Here is a 27109-nt window from a genome sequence, read left to right as displayed (position 1 = left end):
ATGCATTGTTTTATGCATGTTGCAGTGCTTTGTGGAAACCAGACGTAAAATGCACCTTTCTGCAATGCATAAATGTCAAAAGACTCTTGTACACTTCTAAGTATTTTTGCCACACTCTGATAAGTTTACAGTCGAATGTACGGATGAGAATGCGTGCCTCCATTTAAATCAATTTCAAGGGAAAATAAATTTGAGTGATTGAAATAATTTTCAGGTACACAAGCAGTGCTATTATCTTTGCTCCAGTCTTTGCCTCAGCTTAAGCCAATGCGGATCACTGTTGTACGTGTTGTGCTGTTCATGGACACAAAGGCAAATTGCTCTTAGGTCAACTTTCCTGCACCTTCTGACCATATCCGACTGGCTATTAAGTGTATTTTTTATGAGAGGCACACTTTCTTTCTTAGAAATTTGATGCAATTCGATTCCAATTTGATCACCTTGGTTAGTTCATATGAGTCCAGTGTTGAATTAGGTTTCAGGCCCTTTTAGGTATACAGTAGCTGTATTGTTCATTGTATTAAAGCAAGGCCCAAATGCATTGTTTTTTATTGGCCGTTATTATGCTATTTACTTATTCATTGTTTCAATTGCATTTAGGTATGCTCTGAACAGTTTGTAGTTTTTTTTTCTTTTCTTTTTTTTAAAGAATTTTCACATCAATAAAAAAAAAGGATTAAAAAATAATAAATAAAATCTTTGCTCCAGTCATTTTAGCTATCTTTCACAATATTCAGACTTTTTATTGAGACTGGCAGGGATGTTCAGAGTGCAGCAACACAGTAACCAGAGCGGTTGTACACCCAAATGTTACACTTTTACCTACAGGTAAGCCTATAATAAGGTTTACCTGTAGGTAAAATTAATATCTCCCAAACCTAAACGGTTTAGGAGATATTCCCTATGCATGCAGTCGCTAACATCGGTGGTGCATGTGCTCCGAATGCCCCAGCTTAAGGTCCGGAAGCGCTGCCGGACCTTGCCGGGAAGAAAACTCCACGCGGGAGTGACGTCATCGCGGCTCCGGCCACTCACAGCGCCGGAGCCGCGAACCCAGAAGACATGCCAAGGGCAAGATGTCACCTCCCTCGGTTTGGCCTGGGCTCCGATACGGGGGCTTCGTTCTGAGGTAGGTATTTCATAATGAGCTAGTATGCGCTGCATTATGCTAGTATGCACTGCATTATGCCTTTGCCTTGCAGGTTTTTTTTCCTGTTTTTAGTTTTGATTTTCTGAGGGGCGATAGGATCTGCAGTCCATTTGAATGAGCTCTAATAGGTAAACAAGAATAAGTCCCAGAGAATGTGTGTTAAAAAACAAGCCAGCAATGACAACTTCTATGTTTTTTTCCAAATTTTCTTTAACTGTTTTCCGACCAGCCGCCACAGTTATACGGCGGCAGGTCGGTTCTGCTGGGCGAGAGCACATAGCTATACGTCATCTTGCCGAACAGCCAATAGGGGCGCGCGCGTCCCGGCGGGTGCGATCACCGCTGGGCACCCGCGATCGCTCGTTACAGAGCTAGAACCGGGAGCTGTGTGTGTAAACACACAGCTCCCGGTCCTGTCAGGGGAGAAATGCCTGACCGTCTTTTCATACAATGTATGAACAGCGATCAGTCATTTCCCCTAGTGAATCCACCCCCCCTACAGTTAGAACACACCCAGGGAACATACTTAACCCCTTCCCCGCCCCCTAGTGTTAACCCCTTCCCTGCCAGTGCCATTATTTATAGTAATCAATGCATTTTTATAGCACTGATCGCTATAAAATGCCAATGGTCCCAAAAATGTGTCAAAAGTGTCCGAAGTGTCCGCCATAATGTCGCAGTTATTTATTATGGTAAAAAGTAAAAAATATTCATTTTTTTTTTCAAAATTGTCGCTCTATTTTTGTTTATAGCGCAAAAACTAAAAACCGCAGAGGTGATCAAATACCACCAAAAGAAAGCTCTATTTGTGGGGAAAAAAAGAAGCCAATTTTGTTTGGGAGCCGTGTCGCAAGACCTGCGCAATTGTCAGTTAAAGTGACGCAGTGACGATTCGCAAAAAGTGCTCTGGTCTTTGACCAGCAATATGGGCCATGGTGGGACAGAAAAAAATGATTTTGTTTTTCTCACTTAGTAGCTAAAATGATCTTCTTATTAGTAGCCATCTAATTTTTAGAATCCAATAGAAAAATATGAATTTATGATACTTAGTAATCTAAACAGCTCCACTTTAAGAAACTATGTAAACAATTTTTAAACTAGTATTCTACTTTCGAATTAAAATGCCATACATTTGAGACGTAGAAATCATTTTTTATTAGGTTCTGAAATAACCGATACTTTGTTTTGTATGGGAAAACCTATACATTTAGGGAAGTGTAAACAAAACAGCCTGTTGAAAGTAGAAGTGACATAGTAAATCACATTTCAGGTTGATTGCATATTTTTTGTTTCTATGACAGCTGTAGTGAAAATAGATTCTTACAATAATTACCAATTTTACTTGTTCCTCATATTCCGTAAAAAAATGAAAAATAAAAAATGTTTTCTACATAGGTCTGCCAACTTTTAGAAAATGTTAGCTTCTATTCACAATTGCAAGTAGCATTGTGTTATGAAACAAAATTGCAAGATTAAAAATTAAATGTGCACCAATATATTTCTAAATGTTATAAAAGATTAGAATAATTATTTATTTTTTGTAAAAAATTGGTTATTTTAGAAATTTATGGAAAGGGCAAGATAAATCAATAAAGATATGAAAAAAAACTTCATGAATTTTTAGTAATATTTTGGATTTCTGTATGAATAGTTCCTAAATATAAAAGCAGTCTTATTATCAAAAAATGCCTACAATATCTTACATTTCCACAAATTTGTTGAACAAATTACTGACCTTTTGACCATGACATGTCCTTTACTACATGGTTGTCTCTTTTAAGGCTAGCCAATGACATGAAAAATTAGTTACAGCAATAAAATGAATAAAAATGTATTGTGGCTTAATAACTCCAAACTGGTTTGTAGATACTACCTCACTACTGCACAAAGGGATGAATTAATCCTCCAACCCAGGGAGTGAAAGACTGATCCATCATCTGCTCTTTCTATATACCCCTGGAGATTCATCTCTGTCTCTGAAAAGGACCCATGCATACTATCACATAGGTGATTTAATCTCCATTTTGCCAGTTAAAAAAATGGGAATAAATAATATAATTAAATAAAAGAAAAAATAAATTTCAAAAACACACAATAGATATTATGCTCAACTTTATATAAAGCCCATATTCTACTGCCTTCATTCATTTTTGTCTTTCACATAATGGAAGTGTAGGAATAACTTTGAGGGTATAATGTTAGTGTTATATGTAGCGCTCAACCCCCAAGGAGCCACTGGTTATTGAATGGGATGGCAGATCTACCTCATGGCTCTTTCCGAATGTCTAGGAATGAATGATGTGCACAGCAGCAGTAAAGGAATGACCACGAATTGATGACTTCTTATGTGCACTTTATTACCCAGCCGGGTAATAACAGTCAACAGGTGATGAAAGGGGTATAGATGAAAAGAAGGGAGGAAGGAGAACAGCAGATTCAGGCGTAGTACTTGGAACAGTCCTGCTCCTATGCATAGCAACTTTTCTTACACCACTCCTGCCTGAGTGGGCCTAGCTTGTCTGGATAGGCCTCTCTCACTGACCTAGCAGCCGAAACACCGCTCAAATCTCTTTAGAACAAAGTCTCTGCCACAGACCCTTTTAAATGAATGTCAGAAAACTGAGCTAACCCTCCTAGGTAAAGTTACGCCTGGATCCTCTTTTTTTAAGGTCGCCACAGGTACCGAATGAAAGAGGAGTCAATCCTTCAGTGTCCGATCACCTCCATCCCCGGTGGTTCATCAGAATCCTGTTGGACCGCCAGCCTCTCATTGGCGCCCCTCAGATGGACTTCCCACTGAACAGCTAAACTTGCTTGGGATCTTCGAAGTGGGAACCCAGTCGACCACTGGGTCCCGTCCTGCTCAAATGCTCCGGACCAACTTAGGCCCGAAACCAGGAACATTGCATAGTACACACACTCTGGCCAGGTAGGCCATAATGCCAGAGCGCCGTGATGTGGCCACCCTAAAGGTGGGTGCCACACCGGAAGAAGACCACACAAAATGGTGTCTGTTTCATAAGTACCCTCTCCCAGCATGCCCAGCGAGGTCCAAAACCTCCCGATTGGTCACTGGGAGAGAACACCCAAACCTCAGTTCCACTGCTGCCACCTACCGCACCGGGGTGGGAAAACACCCCAGCACGACAGAATGAGCCCACAGCACCACTACGCCGAAACAGAAACCCTAATCAAATGGTTGCAATTGGAATCAGAATCACTTACACTCTGATTACCCCTTAAATTTTAATAGCACCGGTTACCTTGGAAGTAACCAGGTGCTACATATACAAAAAAGGTCTTGTAGTAAAGGTTTTTAATCGCTTCCCACCCACCATATCGTAAAATGATGGGTACAAGGTGGCTCTGGGACACGCGCAACACTGATCTCGGTAAGAGCTGATGACGAGGCTCTTTGCCCATGTGATGCTTTTGCCTGCAGGAGGTTTAACACAATATAAGCAGACGAGCACACAATTATATATCACACAATTATTTAGGTGTGAGAAATATTTTATTACTGTGGTGCATACATAGCTAAAATGTTTGACAATTTTATCTAATCAAGTAACACAGCTCATAATACCCCAGTACCTGAGATCCCATGGTTTACTGTTACTGACTGAATCACTGACAATAGTAGGTAAGCTCTCAAAGGAGGCAACCAACATTTTGGTAAAGTTAAAGAATTTGTCAGCATGCAGTGCCTTGAAGGAGTATTCATACCCTTTGAAATTTTCCATATTTTGTTACAACCAAAAACGTAAATGTGTTGTATTGGCAATTTATGTAATAGACCAGCACAAAGTGCCACATAATTGTGAAGTTGAAGGAAAATTATAAATGGTTTTCATTTTTTTTTTACAGGTAAATATGTGAAAAGTGTGGTATGCATTTGTAAAGCCCCCTTTACTCTGATACCGCTAGCTAAAATCTAGTGGAACCAATTGTCTTCAGAAGTCACGTAATTAGTAAATAGTGTCCACCTGTGTATAATTTAATCTCAGTATAAATGCAGCTGTTCTACAAAGCCCTCAGAGGTTTGTTAGTGAACCTTAGTGAATATCATGAAGGCCAAGGAACACACCAGACAGGTCAGGGATGAAGTAGTGGAAGCAGGGTTAGGTTATAAAAAAATATCCCAAGCTTTGAATATCTCATGGTAAATATGGTGAATATCTCATGGAGCATTGTTCAATCCATCATTCAAAAATGGAAAGAGTATGTGTTGGAGGGCAAGATGGTCTAATGTTATATTTCTGAAGTTTCTACACATCAGTTTTTACAACCAAGATCAGCCATGCTGACACTTGGTCCCATGGTTTTAAATTGGTAGAGAGGAATTCGGGCCCACTTTGCCTCACTGTGTCCATGTGCATGCCTCACTGTGTCCATGCCTCACTGTGTCCATGCCTCACTGTGTCCATGCCTCACTGTGTCCATGCCTCACTGTGTCCATGACTAGACTGACGTTTAACATGGGAATCTATAGAAGGGGTGCCCAGCTTTGAAAAATTGATGCTCCCTAGCTCTAGGTCCCCCAGACAACAAACTTTGCACACTTGTAGAGGAGAAATGGGGCTACATGTGTTCCAAGTTCTGGGTCAAGGGTACCTACAACTGGTCGGTACCATGTCCCCAAATTCACCAGAGAAATTACCGTTTAACATGGGAGTCTATGGAAGGGGTGCCCGGGTTTGAAAAATTGGTGCTCCCCGGCCGTAGGTCCCTCAGACAACAAACGTTGCACACTTGTAGAGGAAGAGTGGGGCTACATGGGTGCCAGTACCGAGTCCCCAAAGTCTGGGAGATCAGGCACAAAAAGGTGGCTCAAATATAAGCCGAGGGGGGCATTTTCAGCACAAAAAAATGTGCTGAAAAACTCGGCTTATACTCGAGTATATACGGTAAAAAGAGAGTTTGGTCAGCGGGACTTTAAATGAGGCCAATCACCATGTGGAGTAAATATATAAGGTTTACAGTATTGCTTAATTAGGTTCCAACACAAAAGGGGGAAGTTAGTTTGGGACTTGGAATTACTGTACTTATACCACAGTGTATACAGACACAGGTTTAGTAGACTGCTTTACTTTGAATCTATCTATCTATCTATCTATCTATCTATCTATCTATCTATCTATCTATCTATCTATCTACTAAATAAATAAGTGTAATTTTTCCACAATGGGCATAATATGATGAGTAGAGCCAGACAGGTATGGACCATTGCTTCAATGAAAATAACATATTTGATTCTACACTATAAGTACCCCCAAAAACCAGCACAGCTGCTAAACAACTGAACCAACATACATTGATAAATTGAGTAAAATCAGCTGCCAGAATGGTGAATGCTTGTTATTGTGCAGCCCTTTTCAAAGCTTATCCTTTATAAATGATGTGTAACCATCATGCTGCTGATGTCATCTGGCTAGCATGTTGGCCAAAGAAATTGTTTATTAGCCATGCAAATATGGCCAGACATACAGAGGAAAAAAAATTCCTCTGGATAAAGCAGTAGCCAAAATAGTTCCATTAAAATTTGTTGGACTGTAGGACCTTTCTTGTGTACAATAAAAGCAAAATACGTACCCAACCTTTGTGTAACACAAACTATAATGCTATAAAAATTCCTTGAAAAATCGTATTGATTCTTCCAAGTATATAAGCTTTTAAAATATTACATGTAATTTGAAGACTGCTGCCTGGGAAATATGGAGTAGTTTTACTGTTAGTGCATACATAAAGTGCATACATAGAGTAACAACAATATTAATTTCAGAAAGCTTACGCTGAAATTATTTATCCCATTTATATAAGGGATGTATTTATAAAACATTTTTTAGTGACACTCAACAAAAATGAACTGAATCCACATGGTTTAAAACACATGCACCAGGAATATTTTCCTGAAGTGAATGTAATAGGAAAATCGAGAATGCCGTAGTACTCTGCAAGTCAAGTACATTTTTTGAGAAAAGGAAAAAAGCCAATGCATTTTCAGACCTTAAAAATACCCATTTCATCAGGAAATATTAAGAATTATTATGGATTATATAGTAAAAATTATGAAAAATACATAGTACATAAAAGTATTTTAATTATCCATATCAAATGAATATTAAGAGGCATATGAATATATATATATATATATATATATATATATATATATATATATATATATATACACTGTATAAATATCTACTGAATATATATACTGTATATATGTAAAATTATTTATAAATAGGATAATTGTATATTATATTATTAATAATGAAATCATAATATAGTGATAATCTGTATAGATGGATGATGGAGTATTATGGATAAAATATTAGTACAGCATAACCGGATCATTTTACATAAATCTGTCTTATAATTTCAAAATATAGTGCCTGTACTTATGTTATAAAGGTATGCATATCAAATATTATAACAACAAGTTTAAATGTACCAAAATATATGGCAACAAGATAATGAGTCTAACCGCATTTAACAGTACACATGCTAATAATAATAATAATAATAATAATAATAGTAAAAATAATACTAATAGCAATAATAAATACTTTAATAACCCAGTAAGGAAATCTCTCAAAAATTGGCAAATCCTAATAATTTATAAAACTTCAATTATACATAAAATAGGAATCATCATTCATAAAATTATAATTATGAGTGAAATGATATAAAAAAATAAAATAAAATGAAAAGTTATAGTAATAATCATAGGTAGTACCATGATTCACATTTCATATTATAGACATTCAAATACAATTATAATGGGGGCAAGGAATAATCCTGGCTCTATATTTAATATATGTGCAATTTTGAGGAGGGGTTTATACAATCAAGAGACAGGATTTGCGGCTGTTACGGATCACAGATCAGGCAGCACCAGAAGTGCGTGTACACTGGATTTAAAGGCAAAGGAGTAAAAATAGTGCTGAAAGGAAAGTAAGGGAGAAGTAGGAATGGGGATGGTGACTAGGGATATATAACTGACAACTGAACAAGGATGACTATAACTGAATGCAAGAACCTGGACTCAAGTGTAATAGAATGTTTACTTAATGAGGGGGACAAGCAAGGAATGTGATTGACATTGGAAGAACACAAATGAGTGAGGGAGGAAGGGAATAAGTAATGGTATTGTGTGGGTGAATATGGAGGTAGTAGGGGAGATTTGTGTCCGGTAATTATTTTGACGATACAGGTACCTCCATCTATCCAGGTAAATGTTTTAACCTCCCTGGGGGTAATCCAGGCTCGGGGTGAATTTTAATTACAAAAAGCGGTAACTCTGAGCCACACTCTGGATTGCATCACAGGATCAAGGCAAAGTTACTTACCTTGTCCTCAGGATCCTGCAATGTCCTCCCACTGTGTGTGTCAGGCTCAGTTTCCTGCAAGCGTGGCAGGGAATACAAAATGTTTAGGTAACATACATTTTAAATACCCCCTTTTCAGATGGCTTGAATAAAACAATAGAGATCTTGTAATTTGGACACATCTGCTAAGTCTATTTGGTATGGAACTTCAGTTACTATTGGCTCTGTTCTGTCTCACTCGTAACGTTTTCAATTTTTTTCCAACTTTGGCCCCTCATTTACAGAAACTATCAAATTAAGTAATTGTATCTCTCTATTCCCACATTCCAATCACATCTGTCTACTTCCACTTTTAGTAACACCTCACTCTCAAGCTTTCCACAATCCTCCCTTTGTCACACTATACTTCTCACCCCCACTTCTGCCCCCTAATTATTCCTGCATTTAACCTTATAGTGATATCCAGTTTCCCCATTCTCTATTACAGGTATGCAGGGGTTAATCTTTTAGCCTTCATAGTCATGCAAGGGTCAATCTTTTCCTTTTGCAATTCATCTCATCTCCAATTTTAGCTCTACCCTTGTTATTTCACTGAATACCTACTTTGGATGCCTCCTGATCAGTGCCATTACAGCTACAAATCTAAAGCTCATAATTTTGTCCCATGATTGTATTATCTCCTCCCCAATACTGCACATACCTGTACAATAAATGTATGGTTACAAGGTCATTTTTTTCCCCTATTCAAATTTTTTTGCAATTTTGGTCTGTTTTCCTGTTTTGTGACCCAGTGGCAATACATTTTCTACTGCTAAACACAATGGGGGTCATTTTTATATTAGTTTCATGACAGTCTCAGCAGGGACAGGGGCTTTTGGGGGGGACTGCAAGGTAGTCTCTTGCCTACTGACCATGGCCCCTGGCTTTTGAAGGGGCTCTATTCTTTGTGAGGTGTGTGCCTGGGAGACCTTTGAAGTGTTTTTTTTCAGATGCAAGTCCATGTCTCCCTGAAAACACACAACCTCTAGGAACCTAAGACCTGGATACAGATTTGGGGCCATTGTACCCAAATCAGCATTGTGTGCTTCAAGACTTAGAACATAACTATGTAATCATCAGTTAAACAACCTGATGCTTCTGTCTCCTGCGGTTATGTGTAATCTGTTTATTTTTCTCACATTGTTTATTTGTATATTTCCCCATTGTGTGTCTCCTAGGTGTGAATATCTATTGTTAATTGAGTCACCTATTGTTTCTGGCTGTCGGTCTGTCTGCTAGTATTTTGTCTACTTCACCTCATTACCAAACTATTGTGGGTTGTTTATGTGTTTATGTTTCTGTTAACTTGTCATTGGATGGACTGATGATATTTCTGTTTAGAGTTTGCATTGTTTAGGATAAAGGGATCAAACTCTTATCTGATTTTGTGGGGTATAAATTCTGTGTGAATTTACAATAAAGAGTCAGTTTACGTTTGCATCTAAGCTGGTGTTGTCTAGTTCTTGGGTGCAATTCTCAGCTTTAATACCTGTTTCCTGGTTTCAGAGGGGAAAAGGCTGTATCTTGGCAGAAGTACCCAGGCGGGTGCCAGGCAGTCCATCACAATTTTCTGTGTGAATAACTTAACTGTATATGTACAGTATATATTATACATTTCTCATTAGCCGTGCCACTAATATCTTATCTTTTTGCTATCAACATTTTTTGTCCAGTTTTATTCTGTAATTGTGAGCATTTAAAAGCACCATTTTTAACCACTTGTTTACTGGGCACTTAAACCCCCCCTCCTGCCCAGACCAATTTTCATCTTTCAGCGCTGATGCACTTTGAATGACAATTTGTGCGGTCATACAACACTGTACCCAAATTAAATTTTTATAATTTTTTTCCCACAAATAGAGCTTTTTTTTGGTGGTATTTGATCACCGATTTTATTACAGATTTTTTTTAAAAACGTTTTTTTTTATATTTTGTTATAAATTTTGCAAGCGGGTCATTTTTCTCCTTCATTGATGTACGCTGATGAGGCTGCACTGATTGGGCACTGATAGGCACCAATGGACTGCACTGATGGGCACATTAAGGCAGCACTGGTGGGCATCGATAAGGCAGCACTGGTGGGCACTGATATGCGGCACTGGTGGGCACTGATATGCGGCACTGGTGGGCACTGATAGGCGGCACTGGTGGGCACTGATAGGCGGCACTGAGAGGTGACACTGATGAGTGGCACTGAAGGGCATTGATAGGTGGCACTGGTGGGCACTGAGATGTGGCACTAATAGGTGGCACTGATAGGTGGAAGTGATGGGCACTGATAGGTGGCAGTGATGGGCATTGATGTGTGGCAGTGATGGGCACTAATTGGTGGCAGTAATGGGCACTGATCGACACTAGTAAGTTACTCTGTTAGGCAGCACTGCTAGGTGGCACTGATTGGCACCACTGAGCATTGATAGGTGGCACTTGTGGACATTGATAGCTGGCACTCATGGGCATTGATAGGTGGCACTGGTGGGCACTGTGGGCACTTGCAGGTGGCAATGGCAGGTGGCACTGGTAGGGGGTACTGACTGCACTGATGAGGTTGATGTGCCTCTTTTCTCTTCGGGACTGATGTCCCTTACACATAAGCCGGTGAAAAATGATTACTGGCCTTTGTTTACATCACATGATCAGCTGTCATTGGCTGACAGCTGATCACGTGGTAAGGGGCTGGGACCGACCCCTTACTCGAATCTGTGTTCACTCGAGTCTCAGTGATGCAGGTGATCACAGTGCGTGCCGCACGTGCCCTACAGGGGCGAGCGGGGAGCGCACAAACTGGAGGACGTCTATTGACGTCCTCCCGGCATTTGGGGCATGCGCTGTGGCCGTCATTCGGCTATAGCGCGGGCGCCAAGTGGTTAAGGTACGGATTTTATATCAATGATGGTAATGGTATTTTAACATCAATAATATGAATTGTGAATCATGGTCAAATTATTGTTACTATTATTAGTAGAAGTATTATAAGTAATTATAATTACTGTCATTATTTCACCGTTTTTCATCACGTGAAAACTGTTTTATTTTTAAATGTCATTAAAAGCGATCGTGTGTAGGCTCCAGAGCTTTTTTCTCGATGTGAAAAATGTCCCTTAAAATGTGAAAAATTGTCGTGGGTAGGCTTTAACGACGGGAGAAAAACGTGCATGCTCAAAAGATGAGACAGAGCACTCGTTCTGGTAAAACTAGCGTTTGTAATGGAGATAGCACATTTGTCACGCTGTAACAGACTGAAAAGCACGAAGACTGAAAGCGTCTCTCACCAAACGTTTACTAACACAAAATCAGCAAAAGCAGCCCAAAGGTTAGCGCCATCTGATTGGAACTTCCTCTTTATAATGCCGTCGTACTAGTTGTACGTCACCGCGTTTTGCTCCAGCATTTTTTTTTTCACGTTCGTGTGTTTGCAAGGCAGGCTTGACAAGAATCACATCGAGAAAAATGTTTTTTTCTAGGACATTAAAAATGGCCGTGTGTACGCAGCATCAGTGCTGTCTTTCAGTGCCCACCAGTGCCTGCTCATTATTGCCACCCATCAGTGCCCATCATCGCTGTCCATCAGTGCCCATCAGTACCACCTATCCATGCCTCCTATCAGTGCCCACCAGTGCACTAATGTGTGAGTGATTGTGTAACTACTCTCAATGCAGGTTGCTGGGAAAGGCTTGGCAGCTCAGAGCCACTTCCACTTGTTTGAAACTGGCATTTTAGAGCCTACGTTTTAGTAAAAACAAATAAAATCAGCAAAAGAAACATGACTTATTATCAGCCTGATGTTTCCCTTGTGCTGCTTGCACTTCATTTAGTTGAAGTACTTCTCCAATTCCCAACCACCCAGACCACTGTAATCTTTAAGTGTGATTGGGGTTAATAGAGCTGTGGGACCTGTAATTTGCACTTATCAAGAGCTCCGACTATGCCCATCCTTTCCTCCCACCTCCTCCATTCATAGAAGCTGTACTATAGATTCCATGAATAAAAAATGGTATCTGAATGGAGGACAGAATGATGATTTAAAGGTTTGCCTCATCCATTTATAGATCATTTTTCATTTAAAGGAACTATAATACAACTGGAGGAGGTGGGCAGAATGGGAGAACATAGTCAGGTCCCATGGTTCTATTAACCCTACCGCACTGGAAAACATCAGCTGTGGGAGGTGGTGGCTATGTGCAGAGGACAAAAGGTTTTAACTAAATGAGGAGCCAGCAGCACAAGGGACACATTGGGGGTTATTTACGAAAGGTAAACCCAGGGATAGATCTGAGGGATAGATCTGAAATGAGGGGAAGCTCTGCTGATTTTATTATCCAATCATGTGCATTGCTTGCATGTCCCCCTCAGATCTACAGCGACTGCACTTTCAAGTGCACTTTCAGTGCAATTTCAAGTGCACTTTGCACTTGTAGTGCAAAGTGGAGTTGCGTTTAGTAAATAACCCCCACTGTTTTGTATTTTTTTCAAAATGTAGGCTTTAAACTGCAGTATAAGTACAATGAGAACAGTGGCTGTAAGAAGTGATTTGCATTTTGCTAGTTCTTTAAAATATTATCAACATTTTCCAGAGCACTTATTTATCTGTATCCTGTTTTAGATTGGTATGGAATTCTATGCAAATAATGTTTGAATAAGTAATGAATTATTAGTGAGCATAAATGTCACTTAATTCACCAATCACTTAGACAACAGGACATAGCAAACTATAGCTATCACTTTGCATCAGAGCCGAAAAGGGTAATCAAGTTGCTGCTGATGCTTGCTTGAAACAATTTACATTAATTTGTGCAAAAGACTGATAGATTACATTTTGATTACAGTTTGGAAATAATGAATACAGATTCACTCAGTGTAAGGTTTATGTAGGACATGATTAATGATGAACTCGTTTACTATGCAAGCACAATCCTGTTTTGCTCTAACTCACCGGCTGTCATTTACATCGACTAGAAACAGTGTGCATAAACATTTTTTCAACCAGTAAAAATGAAACTTTTTTTAATGATGGTGTTACATAAATCTGAAATAAATCCACATCTGAAAAAAATAAAACTGTAAATCCTGAAATCAAAATGGAATATTTGGGGACACATGTGTGCCTCTTGTTTGTTCTCCTGGCCTTCAGTCATTTTAAGGTGTAACTCAAAATAATCGATGGATGTCCTTCACTGTTCTCTATCCATAGCATGTACAGCAAAAATCTGGGGAAGACAATTCCACTGTTCCAGTTGTACTTTTAAAACATAAACTGAGTATAATCCCTACATTATTCAATAGATTATAAACAGCATACTTTGTTAAGCCATTGTGCATTTGAGTACAGTGCAACCTCGGATTGCGAGTAACGCGGTTAACGGGCGTTTCGCAATACGAGCACTGTAACTTAATCTAGAATAACTGACATATTTGCGTTAATACAGAAATGTAAATCTAGAAATTAGCCTAATTGCATAATTCATCTTTTTTCCTTTTGTAGGGCCAGGCTTCAGCCCACTACAAAGGCACTAAACATGCCAAGAAGCTTAAAGCACTGGAAGCCATGAGAATTAAGCAGAAAATGGTTACGCTCAAGGACAACGCAAAGACTATCTTCAATATCCCTACAAATGGCATCAATGGCAACTCTGAAAAAACAGGTTAGACAATAATTTTTCTTTTGTTTGTTTTCTTGTTTCATTATCAGCCCAACAATGTGCTTGTCATGATAATTATTTGTGTCGAATTTAGATTGTGGGGTCTCCAACCACTCAGTAGCTAACTAACAATTATGGTATTCACTCAAAAACAATCAGGTAGACTAACGATTGATCAAATGAAGTAGATACAGTGGTGAGTGGCGGTTTGTGAAACCGTAGGAATTTTGAGGGTTTCTGCAAGAATGGCTCCTTATGTTTAATATCATCTTAATCTAAGTCATCATAATAGACAATCGTATTTACTGAACACACACATTTTACATTTCCATGTCCTTATTGAATATTTGGTTGAAACAGTTAAGGTTACATTGTGAATTGTGGGAGCCTCCCCAATCAAACTCAGTTCAACTCTTGCCTGAACTGCTCATTTAACCACTTCCCTATCGGCACATTGTAAAATGACGCAGACAGGAACATTCCCTCCCTCCTGGTAGGCGTCATATGATCCCCTGGGGGCACGTAGCGCGGTGAACGGTGATGAGACATGTTCCTCAGAACACAGCCTATCTCTGTTCAGGGTAAATAGCAATAGCAATGGCTCTTTACCACGTGACTGGCTTTGTCCACTCACAGCCAGTCACATGCACTGTCTCTGTGCATGCTGCTCGTGCACAGCGATCGCGATGAGGCATTTCACTCTGACACAGCCCATCCCTGATCATGGTAAAAAGCCAATGAAATTGGCTCTTTACCACGTGACCAACTGTGTTCGATCATAGCGGTCACAAATGTCAACAAACCGCAGTAACTTGCTGTTATCAGATTCTCCTCCTCACACCCCCTACAGTGCACACTAAAACACACTGATTGCCTATAATTAAGGAGTATCTGTCCCCAGCCCATCTGAGTTCCTGTCCTCAGCCCATCTGAGTACCTGAGTACATGTCACCAGTGCATCGGAGTACCTGAGTGCCTGTCACCAACCCATCAGAGTACCCAAGTACCTGTCACCAGCCCATCAGAGTCCCCAAGAACCTGTCACCAGCCCATAAGAGCACCCAAATACCTGTCACCAGCCCATCGGAAGACCCAAGAACCTGTCTCCAGCCCATCGGAGTACCTGAGTACCTGTCTCTAGCCCATCGGAGTACCCGAGTACTTGTCTCAATCCCATTAGAGTATCTGAGTATCTGTCTCCAGCCCAGAGTACCCAAGTACCTGTCTCCATCCCAGAGTACCTGAGTACCTATATGCAGATCATTAGAGTACCTGGGTACCTGTCTCCAGCCCAGAGTACCCGAGTACCTATATGCAGCCCATCAGAGTACCTTAGTACCTATTTGTTGCAGCCCATGCCTAATAGAATATACGTTGGGGTGTTTCCTTTCCAAAATGGGGTCATTTTGTGGGTGTTTTCATTGTCCTGGTGCTCCAGGGCCTTCAAAAATGTGATAGGGTGTCATGAAATTAGATGTGTAATTTATGCTCCTAGAACACCTGACAATGCGCCATGCATGTTGGGCCTCTGTATGTGGACAGGCTGTGTACAAATTGCCAGTATTGCCATACTCAGGAGGAGTAGTAAAATTTATTTTGAAGTGTAATGTACATGCTATGTGTTAGAAAAATCTTATAAATTGACAATTTTGTGTAAAACAAATATGTTTTCATTTTCTTGACACATTTTCCAAATACTTGTTGAAAAAAAATGGCATTATGAGTTCAAAAGACTCATAATGCCTCATAGAAAATACTATTTGTTGCAGCCCATGCCTAATAGAATATATGTTGGGGTGTTTCCTTTCCAAAATGGGGTCATTTTGTGGGTATTTCCATTGTCCTGGCGCTCCAGGGCCTTCAAAAGTGTCCCTAGAAAGCCTGACAGTGCTCCATGCATTTTAGGCCTCTGTATGTGGCCAGGCTGTGTAAAAGTCTCACACATGTGGTATTGCCATACTAAGGAGGAGTAGAAGAATGTATTTTTGGGTGTAATTGCAAGTATACATATGATGTGTGTGAGAAATGACACTTTTGTGTAAAAAATAAATAATTTCTAAATTTTCACTAGAATTGTGGAAAAAACTACAACTTCAAAAAACTTCCTTTCATTTTATTGGAATGCTTGTTTGCAAATAGGATCATATACCTTCTGGCCCAAAAATGTAAAAATACATATCAAGTGCCAAACATGTCAAATTTAAAATTGAATATGATATAATACACCTTCTTATGGAAGGCACTCCCTTTAGTAAATGATACAGAAACATTTACTTTATAGCCATAGCTATAAATGTTTAAGGAGAAGAGATAGAACTATTAACATTATTGTTAAAACATCACAGCAGTTGCAGTCATGCAGTAAATATATCCTAATGATATCTCAGATAGTTTATAATTAACACTAACAAATTCTTACTAATGTTAGTTTAATTCATAACCACTACCATAAAGCTTTGTACCAAGCTTTTCTAGTGTGTATGGTGTGTGTGCATTCATTTCAGAATAAGCAGACTGGCTTTCTGATAATAATGCATCTAAATAGACCAATATATCAGAGTAGCAAGGTGTTACACTGACATTCAATGTGCTGTCTGATGAAAAGACCTCTGTAGTCCTGAACGTTTATGTACAAGAATACCCTATAAAACTGATAGACTGAAATGATTTGTGTCTGAGTGAAAAACCATCTTGTATGTCTAAATGTTTATGATTGTTAATGCATGCTATAGTTCTTGAAATTACATTATTTCCTGAAGACTAGCCTGTAATAAAAGTTAAATAAAATGAAAAAAAAAATATTAAATATGATTTTATTTTGATATTAAAATAAACCTGTCACTATAGAATTCAAGATGAGCATATCATTTAAATGCATAGGTAAGTTATCTTTAGTGAAAACCACATGTCGTACTCGTAATGATTATTACAACCAGAGCTTTACCCCGCCTTCTGCTGCCTGAACATTCTTATTGGTCAACTTGAAAATTATGAGAGCTTCCATTTTTTTCAGTAGACAAACAAAGATTTGGGGGGCACACCCGAAAAGATGCATTAACGATGGTGCAGCCATAAGACCATAAAACAGAACGAAATATTGCAAAAAATTACATTTAACTCCTGCAAGGCTATTTAAAAAACCTAAACAATTAAAAAAAATATGGGGATTTGATCACACCATATGGTGCTTAAAGTGGACGTAAACCCACATTTTGTTTTTTTATTTTGCTGTCACAATGTAGAGTATACGATTTCCTATCATCTGTGCCCAGTCTTGCCACAAAGAGTTAATCCAGCTCTGAGCAATTCTCTTTTCTTTTTTCAGTGAGATAATCGGACAAACAGGAGAAAACTCACCCCAATAGAGCCCATGTACCTGTTTTTCTGAGCTGTCACTATACCTCTTTGCTACATTTGTGTTATAGACACTATTGTATTCCACTAATGCTCACCTTTACCATACTTCCCCCCTGCACTTTTCGCCTGTCGGAGTCCATGAAAATGCTTGGCAAATCCAAGTAAATAGAAGCATGTGACTCTCTCCACTTCTTCACAGGATAAAGTGCTAGTTTCCAATTGCCAGAACTCACCATCGTATAGTGGAGGAGAGAGGATCATATGCTTTTGCATGTGAAGGTCATTAAAGAGACCATGTCACCATACCAATGTAAGGCAAAGTGGTGGTATCTCTGCCAAAGCTAAAATAATAATAATGATAAAAGTTCAAATTATACAATATATAGAAGGATGCTCCTGGCACCCAAAAAAGGTCTACAGTGCTGATTTTATTTAAACATTTATAATTGTTTGTATCATATAACATCTTTTACTAATACATCCATAAACAAATAAAATCAGCACCCACCCCTCCATGTTGAGGGCATGTGGCCTGGTGCGGTTTGGGGGGGCTCATCGCTCATCCCATCCCTCCTTTTCTCGTTTCCTGGCCTGCCAGGCTGCATGCTTGATGATGGATCTGGTATTGATTGCAAGAGGGACCCCACGCCATTTTTTTTCTACATGTTTTTACAATGGTATTGTATTTTACTTTTTTGAAAAATATCGTTTTTACAGGAGCTTAAAGTGCAACAATAAAAATGAAAAAAATGTAATTAAAATTTCATGTCATTAATTTTTGCTTCAGCATGTTGTATACATGTATTAAGATGCGCCACTTTACAGGCAGAATAAGTGGACCATCCAGGCACTATATTTAAAGGATTTTTTCATTTTTATTGTTGCACTTTAAGCATCAATAACATCACTGCTCCTGTAAAAACGATCTTTTTCAAAAAAGTTAAATTGCATTGATACATCCCCCCCCCCCCAGGGCAGTACCCAAACCCCCATACCCTTTTTATAGCCAATTATTTGCATATAAGCCTTCATAATGGGGACTCTTAATTTTTCAAGTCCCATAGACTTTATTAGGGTTCACCGTTCAGGTCAGAACCTTTTCACTGTTCTTGAGTTCTGGTGCAAACCGAACAGGGGGGCGTTCAGCCCATCTCTAGTCAGAAACCGCAGTTTACTGTAACGAGTGAGATTTCCCCTGGATACAAACTAAAAAAAAGGATTATATTACAGAACTGGTGATTTTTTTTTAATTATTACTTTCTGAAAGCTTTCCAGAACTCAAAATACAAATAAAACCTTCTGCTGCTGCTTCTTGAATTATGTCTGCTTAATGTATTCCTTTTCCAAATGAACAGATTACATAAGACTTTGCAAATACTATAACCCATTAAGCAAACAGTAACTATCTACAATTATTAACAGATGTTATTTTTGGTTCTTCCTAGCATGAAGACTCACATGCCCTGTTCTCCTAAAGCAAATACTGGTATTTCTAATGCCAGTGTACGCAGTTCTTCATTATTAGCTTGCTGTAGAACATATTTTAAAATGTTCCAGTCTTTTACATCCAGGATCATTATTCCTCCATACAAGGACAATGACTAAAGAATATTCGAATTAATAGACTGTAGAGAACAATTTACAGTAGCATAGACTTTTCTGACTATACTACCTGAATAGTAATTTTCTTTTATTGTTGTAACCCCACTGTTAACAAATTATTTTCCCATCGTACTTCTCAAATTATAAACCTTAAAGCCTTAAAATAGCAAACTACCAATCACTAATCCACCACTTTTAGTATATACTTATCTTATGTTCTGTTATATTTCTTCAGACTTGTTTTTTACTGTATATGTAGGCAATGGGCATTCCAAATTTGATGATTGATCTATAGGCTGATTTAAAATCTAACATATAATTTACTGTCAATTTAAACACTATTGCTTTGCTCTTTACCCATAATTTCGTTCTAATGCAAAAATGTACATGTATGATAATTTAATAAATCACTGAGGGATGGAGACATGGCTAGTAATAGAACCGCGATAACCTGTTTTTTATTCACATGATCAGTTGGAGAGAGGAAGGCCAATCAGTGGTGAATAAATTGTAACTGGTAATCCCATTAAGCATTTCTTGGACAAGAAAACCTAACTTTTTGTACATAGTGTGTACCTTATTAAATATTATTATTAACCACTTCAGCCCTGGGTCATTTAGCTGGTCAAAGACCAGGCCACTTTTTGCGATTCGGCACTGCGTCGTTTTAACTGACAATTGCACGGTCGTGCGACATTGCTCCCAAACAAAATTGACGTCCTTTTTTTCCCACAAATAGAGCTTTCTTTTGGTGGAATTTGATCACCTCTGCGGTTTTATTTTTTTCACTATAAACAAAGATAGAGCGACAATATTTTTAACTTTTTGCTATAATAAATATCCCCCAAAAATATAAAAAACATATTTTTTCCTCAGTTTAGGCCGATACGTATTCTTCTACATATTTTTGGTAAAAACATCATTGATTGGTTTGCGTAAAAGTTATAACGGCTACAAAATAGGGGATAGTTTTATGGCATTTTTATTAATATTTTTTTTTTACTAGTAATGGCGGAGATCAGAGATTTTTATTGTGACTGCAACATTATGGCAGACACATCAGACACTTTTGACAAATTTTTGGGACCATTGTCATTTTTACAGCGATCAGTGCTATACAAATGCACCGAATACTGTGAAAATGACACTGGCAGTGAAGGGGTTAACCACGAGGTGGCGCTGTAAAGGTTAAGTGTGCTTCTAACTGTAGGGGGGATGGGCTAAACGTGACAAGACAGTGATCACCGCTTCCGATTACAGGAAGCGGTGATCACTGTCATTGTCACTAGGCTTGTTTACATAAGCAGCTCCCAGCTCTATCTCTCCGTGAGACGATCACGGGTATCCCCGCGGTGATCGAGTCCGTGGGACCCATGATCAAACTCACGGAAAAGGCGGCAGGGTCGTGAGCGCACTGCCGATGGCGCACGTGCGACCACACGGCGGCATCTTAAAGGGGACGTACGCCCTTATGCCTGTCCGTGCCATTCTGCCGATGTAAAAAGTCGAGCCTTGCCATATTGCCAATTATGTTTAGTTGAGGTCACCATTCCCCAAAGTGTAATACATTAACAATAAGTAGTATGCCCTCCTATTCTATGTTTAGAAAAAGACACACATTCCAATTAACATGAAACGTGATGGGGTATATGTTATAGGGCAGTGAATATTTCTGGTGCATGTACAGTATTTTAAATTAGATGGAATGATTAACTACCTGTAAATGTATGGTGAATATCAATTTCACAGTTTTATTTTAACCACTTAAGCCCCGGACCTTTAGGCAGCTAAATGCCCAGGCCAGGTTTTGCGATTCGGCACAGCGTCATTTTAACAGACAATTGCGTGGTAGTGCGATGTGGCTCCCAAACAAAATTGGCGTCCTTTTTTTTTATTTTGTTTTTATTTTTTGCGCTTTAAACAAAAATAGAGCGACAGTTTTGAAAAAAATGCAATATTTTTTACTTTTTTCTATAATAAATATCCCCCAAAAATATATAAAAAAAAATGTTCCTCAGTTTAGGCCGATACGTATTCTTCTACCTATTTTTGGGAAAAAGAATAACAATAAGCGTTTATCGGTTGGTTTGCGCAAAATTTATAGCGTTTACAAAATAGGGGATAGTTTTATTGCCTTTTTATTAATTTTTTTGTTTTACTACTAATGGCGGCGATCAGCGTTTTTTTTCGTGACTGCGACATTATGGCGGACACTTCGGACAATTTTGACACATTTTTTGGGACCATTGTCATTTTCACAGCAAAAAATGCATTTAAATTGCATTGTTTATTGTGAAAATTTCAGTTGCAGTTTGGGAGTTAACCACAGGGGGCGCTGAAGGGGTTATGTTTCACCTAGTGTGTGTTTACAACTGTAGGGGGGTGTGGCTGTAGGAGTGACATCATCGATTGTGTCTCCCTTTAAAGAGGATGACACGATCGATGCAGCTGCCACAGTGAAGCACGGGGAAGCCGTGTTTACAAGCGGCTCTCCCCGTTCTTCAGTTCCGGGGACCGTTCGCGGGACCCCAGCAGCGATCGGGTCCTCGGGTCTCGCGGTCCTGGTCCTGGAGCTTCGGACCGGGTCGCGGGCGCGCGCCGCAGGTGCACGCCCGCGACCCACGGATGGGTAGATGTAAACAACGTGCCGGTACGTCGATCTGCCCAGCCGTGCCATTCTGCCAACGTATATCGTCATTAAGTGGTTAAAACGTCTTAGGCTAGGATTATATGAACAATTCAATCTCTTTGTCACTGAGATTGTAAAATCCCACTTTAACCAATTTAATACCAGGAACTTACGCCCCTTCCTGCCCAGGACAATTTTCAGCTTTCAGCGCTGTCACATTTTGAATGACAATTGCGTGGGCATGCAATACTGTACCCAAACTAAATTTTTATAATTTTCTTCCCACAAATAGAGTTTTCTTTTTGTGGTATTTGATCACCTCTGTGGTTTTTATTTTTTGCTAAACAAACTAAAAAATACCAACATTTTTGGATTATTATTTTTTTTTTTACGTTTCCGGCATAACATTTTGTTTTCCCCTTCACTGATGGGCACTGATGAGGCGGCACTGATGAGTTGGCACTGATAAAGTGGCACTGATGAGGAGGCACTGATATGTAGAATTGATGGGCACTGATAGGCGACACTGATATGCAGCACTGATGGGCACTGACAGGTGGCTGTGATGGGCACTGAAAGGTGGCACTGATTGGCACTGATAGGCGGTACTGATTGGCACTGACAGGTGGCACTGACAGACGGCACTGATGATGAGGTACTGATAAGTACTGGCAGGTGTTACTGCTGGGCAGTGATTGGCACTGTGGTGGGCAGTGATTGGCACTGTGGTTGGCAGTGGTGGGCACTGGCAGAATTTTATGTTTGTGCATTGCTTTGCACTGGTTGGCAGGTGATTGGTAAATTTAAGGGGTCTGTGGTGATAATCAATGTGATCATTATCAGCACAGAACCCCCCTCTGACAGGGAGAACCTCCGATCGGCTCTCCCTGTCAGCGCGAACCGAGGAATGCCATTTACCGGCACTTCCTGGTTCACGCGATGATCAGCTGTGATTGATCACAGCTGATCACGTGGTTAGAAGCCTCTGACAGAGGCTTCTTATCACGATCGGAGATGCAGGGTGTCAGACTGATACGCTGCACTCGCGATCGCCCCGCGGGCACGCGCCAGCATGTTATCCTGATGGACGTCATATGACGCCCAGTCAGGATAACAGAACCATTTTCTCGGACGTCAATATGTTATTGACCGGGCGGAAAGTGGTTAAAGTGGTATTAAACCCAAAAGTAAACAGTTATTATTTAGCAGTTTACCAATTCTCAGAAGTGGTAGCTGCATTAATTTATTTATTTATTTGACTTTTTTCCTTTATTTTCACCTGGTGATCTATCCAGTAGGTCTGTTGTTTTTCAACAGAACAAGCTGAAAAAAATGGTCACTGCCTCCACCTTTAACTGGCCTTTGCAGCAATGAGCACTGGAATGGGCAATGTATGTCAAATAAAACCAAAGAAATTTCCAAGCTCAACTTACCAACCAGCCTGCGACCAACCAAATTGACCTGTCTAACAGGATGCATTAAAAAACAGGGGTTTATTGGAAAAAAAACAAAAAACAGGGGTTTAGTTGCACACATTTGCAAATACATGCGTAAGCTGCAGGCTCCGTCAAGGCCCCCTGTTACCTGCAGCCCCTAACTCTGATTTTTAAGAGTCTCCACTATAGAAGCACATTCTGATGGATAGATGGAGGGCAGGTGACCTGGAGGAAGCCCACCCCTCCTTAAAGGTACTGGGGCACACTGAACACTCAGCACATTGCGCTATGGCAGTAAAGATGTCATTGCTTGACCAATATCTCAACAATACAAAAAAAATGGTCACTGCCCCCACCTATAACTGGCCTTTGCAGCAAGAAGCACTGCAAGGGCGATGTATGTCAAATAAAACTAAAGAAATTTCCAAGCTCAACTTACTGACCAGGCTGCGACCAACCGATTTGACCTGGCTAACAGTATGCGTTAAAACAGGGGTTTAATCTGTACACATTTGCAAATACATGCGTAATCTGCAGGCCCCATCAGGGCACCTTGTTACCTGCAGCCCCTAACTCTGACTTTTAAGAGTCTTCACGATGGAAACTCATGCATTCTGATGGATACAAACGTAGCAGTTATGCCCTGTACACACGATTGGTTCGTCTGATGAAAACGAACCGATGGATTTTTTCATCAGATATACGTTGAAGCTGACTTTCATCAGTCTTGCTTACACACCATCAGTTAAAAATATGATCGTGTCCAACGTGGTGACATAAAACACAACGACGTGCTGAGAAAAATGAAGTTTAATGCTTCCGAGCATGTCGACTTGATTCTGAGCATGCATGGATTTTTGACCAATGGATTTCCCCACAGACGATTGTTTTTTTCTATCGGTTTTTTAACCATACGAAAATTTTAAAACAGGTTCTATTTTTTCTTCACCGATGGGAAAAAAACTGATGGGGCCCACACACGATCGCTTCATCCGATGAAAACGGTCCATCAGTCCGTTTTCATCATACGAACCGATCGTGTGTACAGGGCATTAGGTTGTTAAGACAATCCAAATAATACTGACAGGGGTGTTTACAGTGACCAGCTCCTATTTATTTATTTATGTAAAACCTTTATTCCAAGAAGGAAAACAAACTGTTTGCTGTAACTGCCTAAAAAAGTGTTAGCTTGAGTTTGGCTTCAATTTGTTAGTGCGTCAAAAATATGCTAGTACATCTAACAATACCATCCTCCAGGTTAACAATGCTGCTCTCCAAAGGTGTCTCTGTTGTTCCTTCATCTAGTTTGTGGGCCCCCAAGTATAGGAGGAGAATTACTGACCAGGTGAAAACAAGAGACAAAGCCTAAAAATTAAAATGAATGCAGCTACCACATCACTGCCAGGATGCAATATATTATCTTTTTGATTTTTATGTTTAATACTGTTTTAAGTCTTATTTTTGCAGTCACCCTGAACTATAAGAAGCTATCCTTAGCTGACAGCACACTAGAAAGCCGGACCGCTTCTCTCACACAAAGTGCATCAATCTTGATATGCAGTAATTTTACACTCCCCCTGTATAGTCAGTACTCCAATCAACAACGTCCACAATGTTCAAGCACTGCAGACCTGGCAGCTGCACTTTGTATGAGAACGGTCATCCAGCTCTCCAGTTTGCTGCCCACACAGGGCTGTCTTATATGGTTCTAATCACACACACTTTATTATTAAAAAATGCCAAATTATTTACATGTTATGCAGCCTGACTACATAATAAGTATAAAAAGCAAGACTTTAGTTGGGCCTAACAACTAAAGCACACTAAAGCTTGTATTTGATGTTAGCTGTCAACAGGCAGTTTCTAATTACCAAAGAGATTTAATGGTCTGTGTAGCCCTAAGCTTATGTGTTCAAAAATTAAAAGGTTGTTTGGATAAAATAATACATTTTGAATCTTTAACCCCTTCATGACCAGGGTCAAAATAAACTGTAAGACCCCTTTCACGCTGCCAGAGTTTGCAAGTGGATCCACCGGCTCAGCAGGGGATCTCTCCGCTGATCCCCGCTGAGCAGGCGGATGACAGGTCCATGCCCGCTCTGCATCAGCGAATGCAGCCCACTGTCTTCTATGGGGCTGTCAAATGGAAACAGTCCACCTGTCCATTTCCACCCGACTGTCATCCGATCCGCCAGACAAATGGGGAATTTATCCCCATCCATCTGGTTTTAGCAGACAGTATTGGATGTCTGTGGGTGTCAACGAACACATGTCCATTGACATCCACAGCTCCATAGAGAGCAATACATGGTCCGATCGGGTCTGCCTGACAAACTTACAGGTAGACCTGATCCCAACCTGGCCTAATGCCCAAACCCAATTTTGCAACTTTTACCTACGTAACTAAAACTGTACATATCATCGCAACTACTTTGTATTCAGGTGAATTTTGTCTTGTTGTTTTTAGGACAGACTAGGCTTTCAGTATGGTAAATGTTAATTGATATCCCCTGATTATGGTTTATTATGAAAGGAAAACATACCCAAAACAGCAAAAAATATTACAAATTTTTTTTTTTAGCTGTATGTTTTTATGCCATTACCTCAATGCACCACCAAAAAAAAACCACACAAAATAAAGTCTCCTACACCTAATGATTCTGGGGAAACCACATGTATACATTATTTGTTCTTTGTACCCATAGTAGGGTCAAGAATCAATAGTAAACATTGTTTTTTTGTCTTTTGCTCTACCTAAACACACTGGGCCAGATTCAGCAAAGAATTACGCCGGCGTATCTATAGATACGCCGCGTAAATTCAAAGCTGCGCCGGCGTATCTACTTTCTGTATTCAGAAAGCAAGATACACCGACATTAGCCTAAGATCCGACTGGCGTAATTCTCTTACGCCGTCGTATCTTAGGGTGCATTCTCACGCTGGCCACTAGGTGGCGCTTCCGTCGTTTTCGGCGTAGAGTATGCAAATTACCTAGTTACGCCAATTCACAAACGTATGTGCGCCCGGCGGTAGTTTTTTACGTCGTTTGCGTAAGGCTTTTTCGGCCTAACGTTGCTCCTGCTATTAGGTGGCGTAGCCAATGTTAAGTATGGACATCGTTCCCGCTTCGAAATTTGAATTTTTTATGTCATTTGCGTAAGTCGTTCGCGAATAGGGCTGGACATAATTTACTTTTACGTCGAAACCAATACGTCGTTGCGGCGTACTTGGGAGCAATGCACACTGGGATATGTACACGGACGGCGCATGCGCCGTTCGTAAAAAACGTCAATCACGTCAGGTCATCACACATTAACATAAAACACGCCCCCTTCCACATTTGAATTACGCGCGCTTACGCCAGCCCCATTTACGCTACGCCGCCGCAACTTATGGAGCAATTGCTTTGTGAATACTGCACTTGCTCCTGTAAGTTGCATCGGCGTATCGTAAATACGATACGCTGCGCCGCCGTAACTATGCGTGCCCCTACCTGAATCTAGCCCACTGACACTTATGCCCCGCACACGATCGGACCTTTGTCCGACCAAATTCACATCAGAATTCCGACGGAATTCCATCGGAGGAAAAGAGAACATGTTCTATATGTAAACTCCGATGGAATTACTCCGATGGGGCATACGCACGGTCGGAATTTCCAATGAAAAAAGTCTGTCTGACTTTTTCCATCAGAAATTCTGATCGTGGATACGGGGCATAACACTTGCACTGGAACAAAATCAATCAGCTTTTTTGTTTCTTTCCTAAAACACACTGATTATATCTGACATTGACACTACCTGGCACTGATACTATTAACTGACACATACACTGACACTAACTTGCACTGACACCGACACTGTCACTAACACTCACTAAACTAGATCAAGCTCTGAACTAGTTAATCATTGTTTATTTTTTTGTAC

At 39.9% G+C, this 27109-nt stretch overlaps 1 protein-coding gene across 3 annotated transcripts in view; it reads left to right on the top strand.

Annotated features, from left to right (window-relative positions):
- ZNF385D (zinc finger protein 385D) overlaps positions 1–27109 on the top strand; it is a 428248-nt gene that overhangs the window by 325665 nt on the left and 75474 nt on the right. For all 3 annotated transcript variants that reach the window (XM_040352986.1, XM_040352987.1, XM_040352985.1), the window contains one exon: positions 14003–14162. In XM_040352986.1, the coding sequence (XP_040208920.1) occupies positions 14003–14162 (160 nt within the window). The remainder of the gene's footprint in view (positions 1–14002; positions 14163–27109) is intronic.

This window comes from Rana temporaria, chromosome 5, assembly GCF_905171775.1.
Source record: "Rana temporaria chromosome 5, aRanTem1.1, whole genome shotgun sequence".
Lineage (NCBI taxonomy): Eukaryota > Metazoa > Chordata > Amphibia > Anura > Ranidae > Rana > Rana temporaria.
The sequence above is the reverse complement of the archived record's forward strand: the minus strand, read 5'-3'. Positions and strand labels throughout refer to the sequence as shown.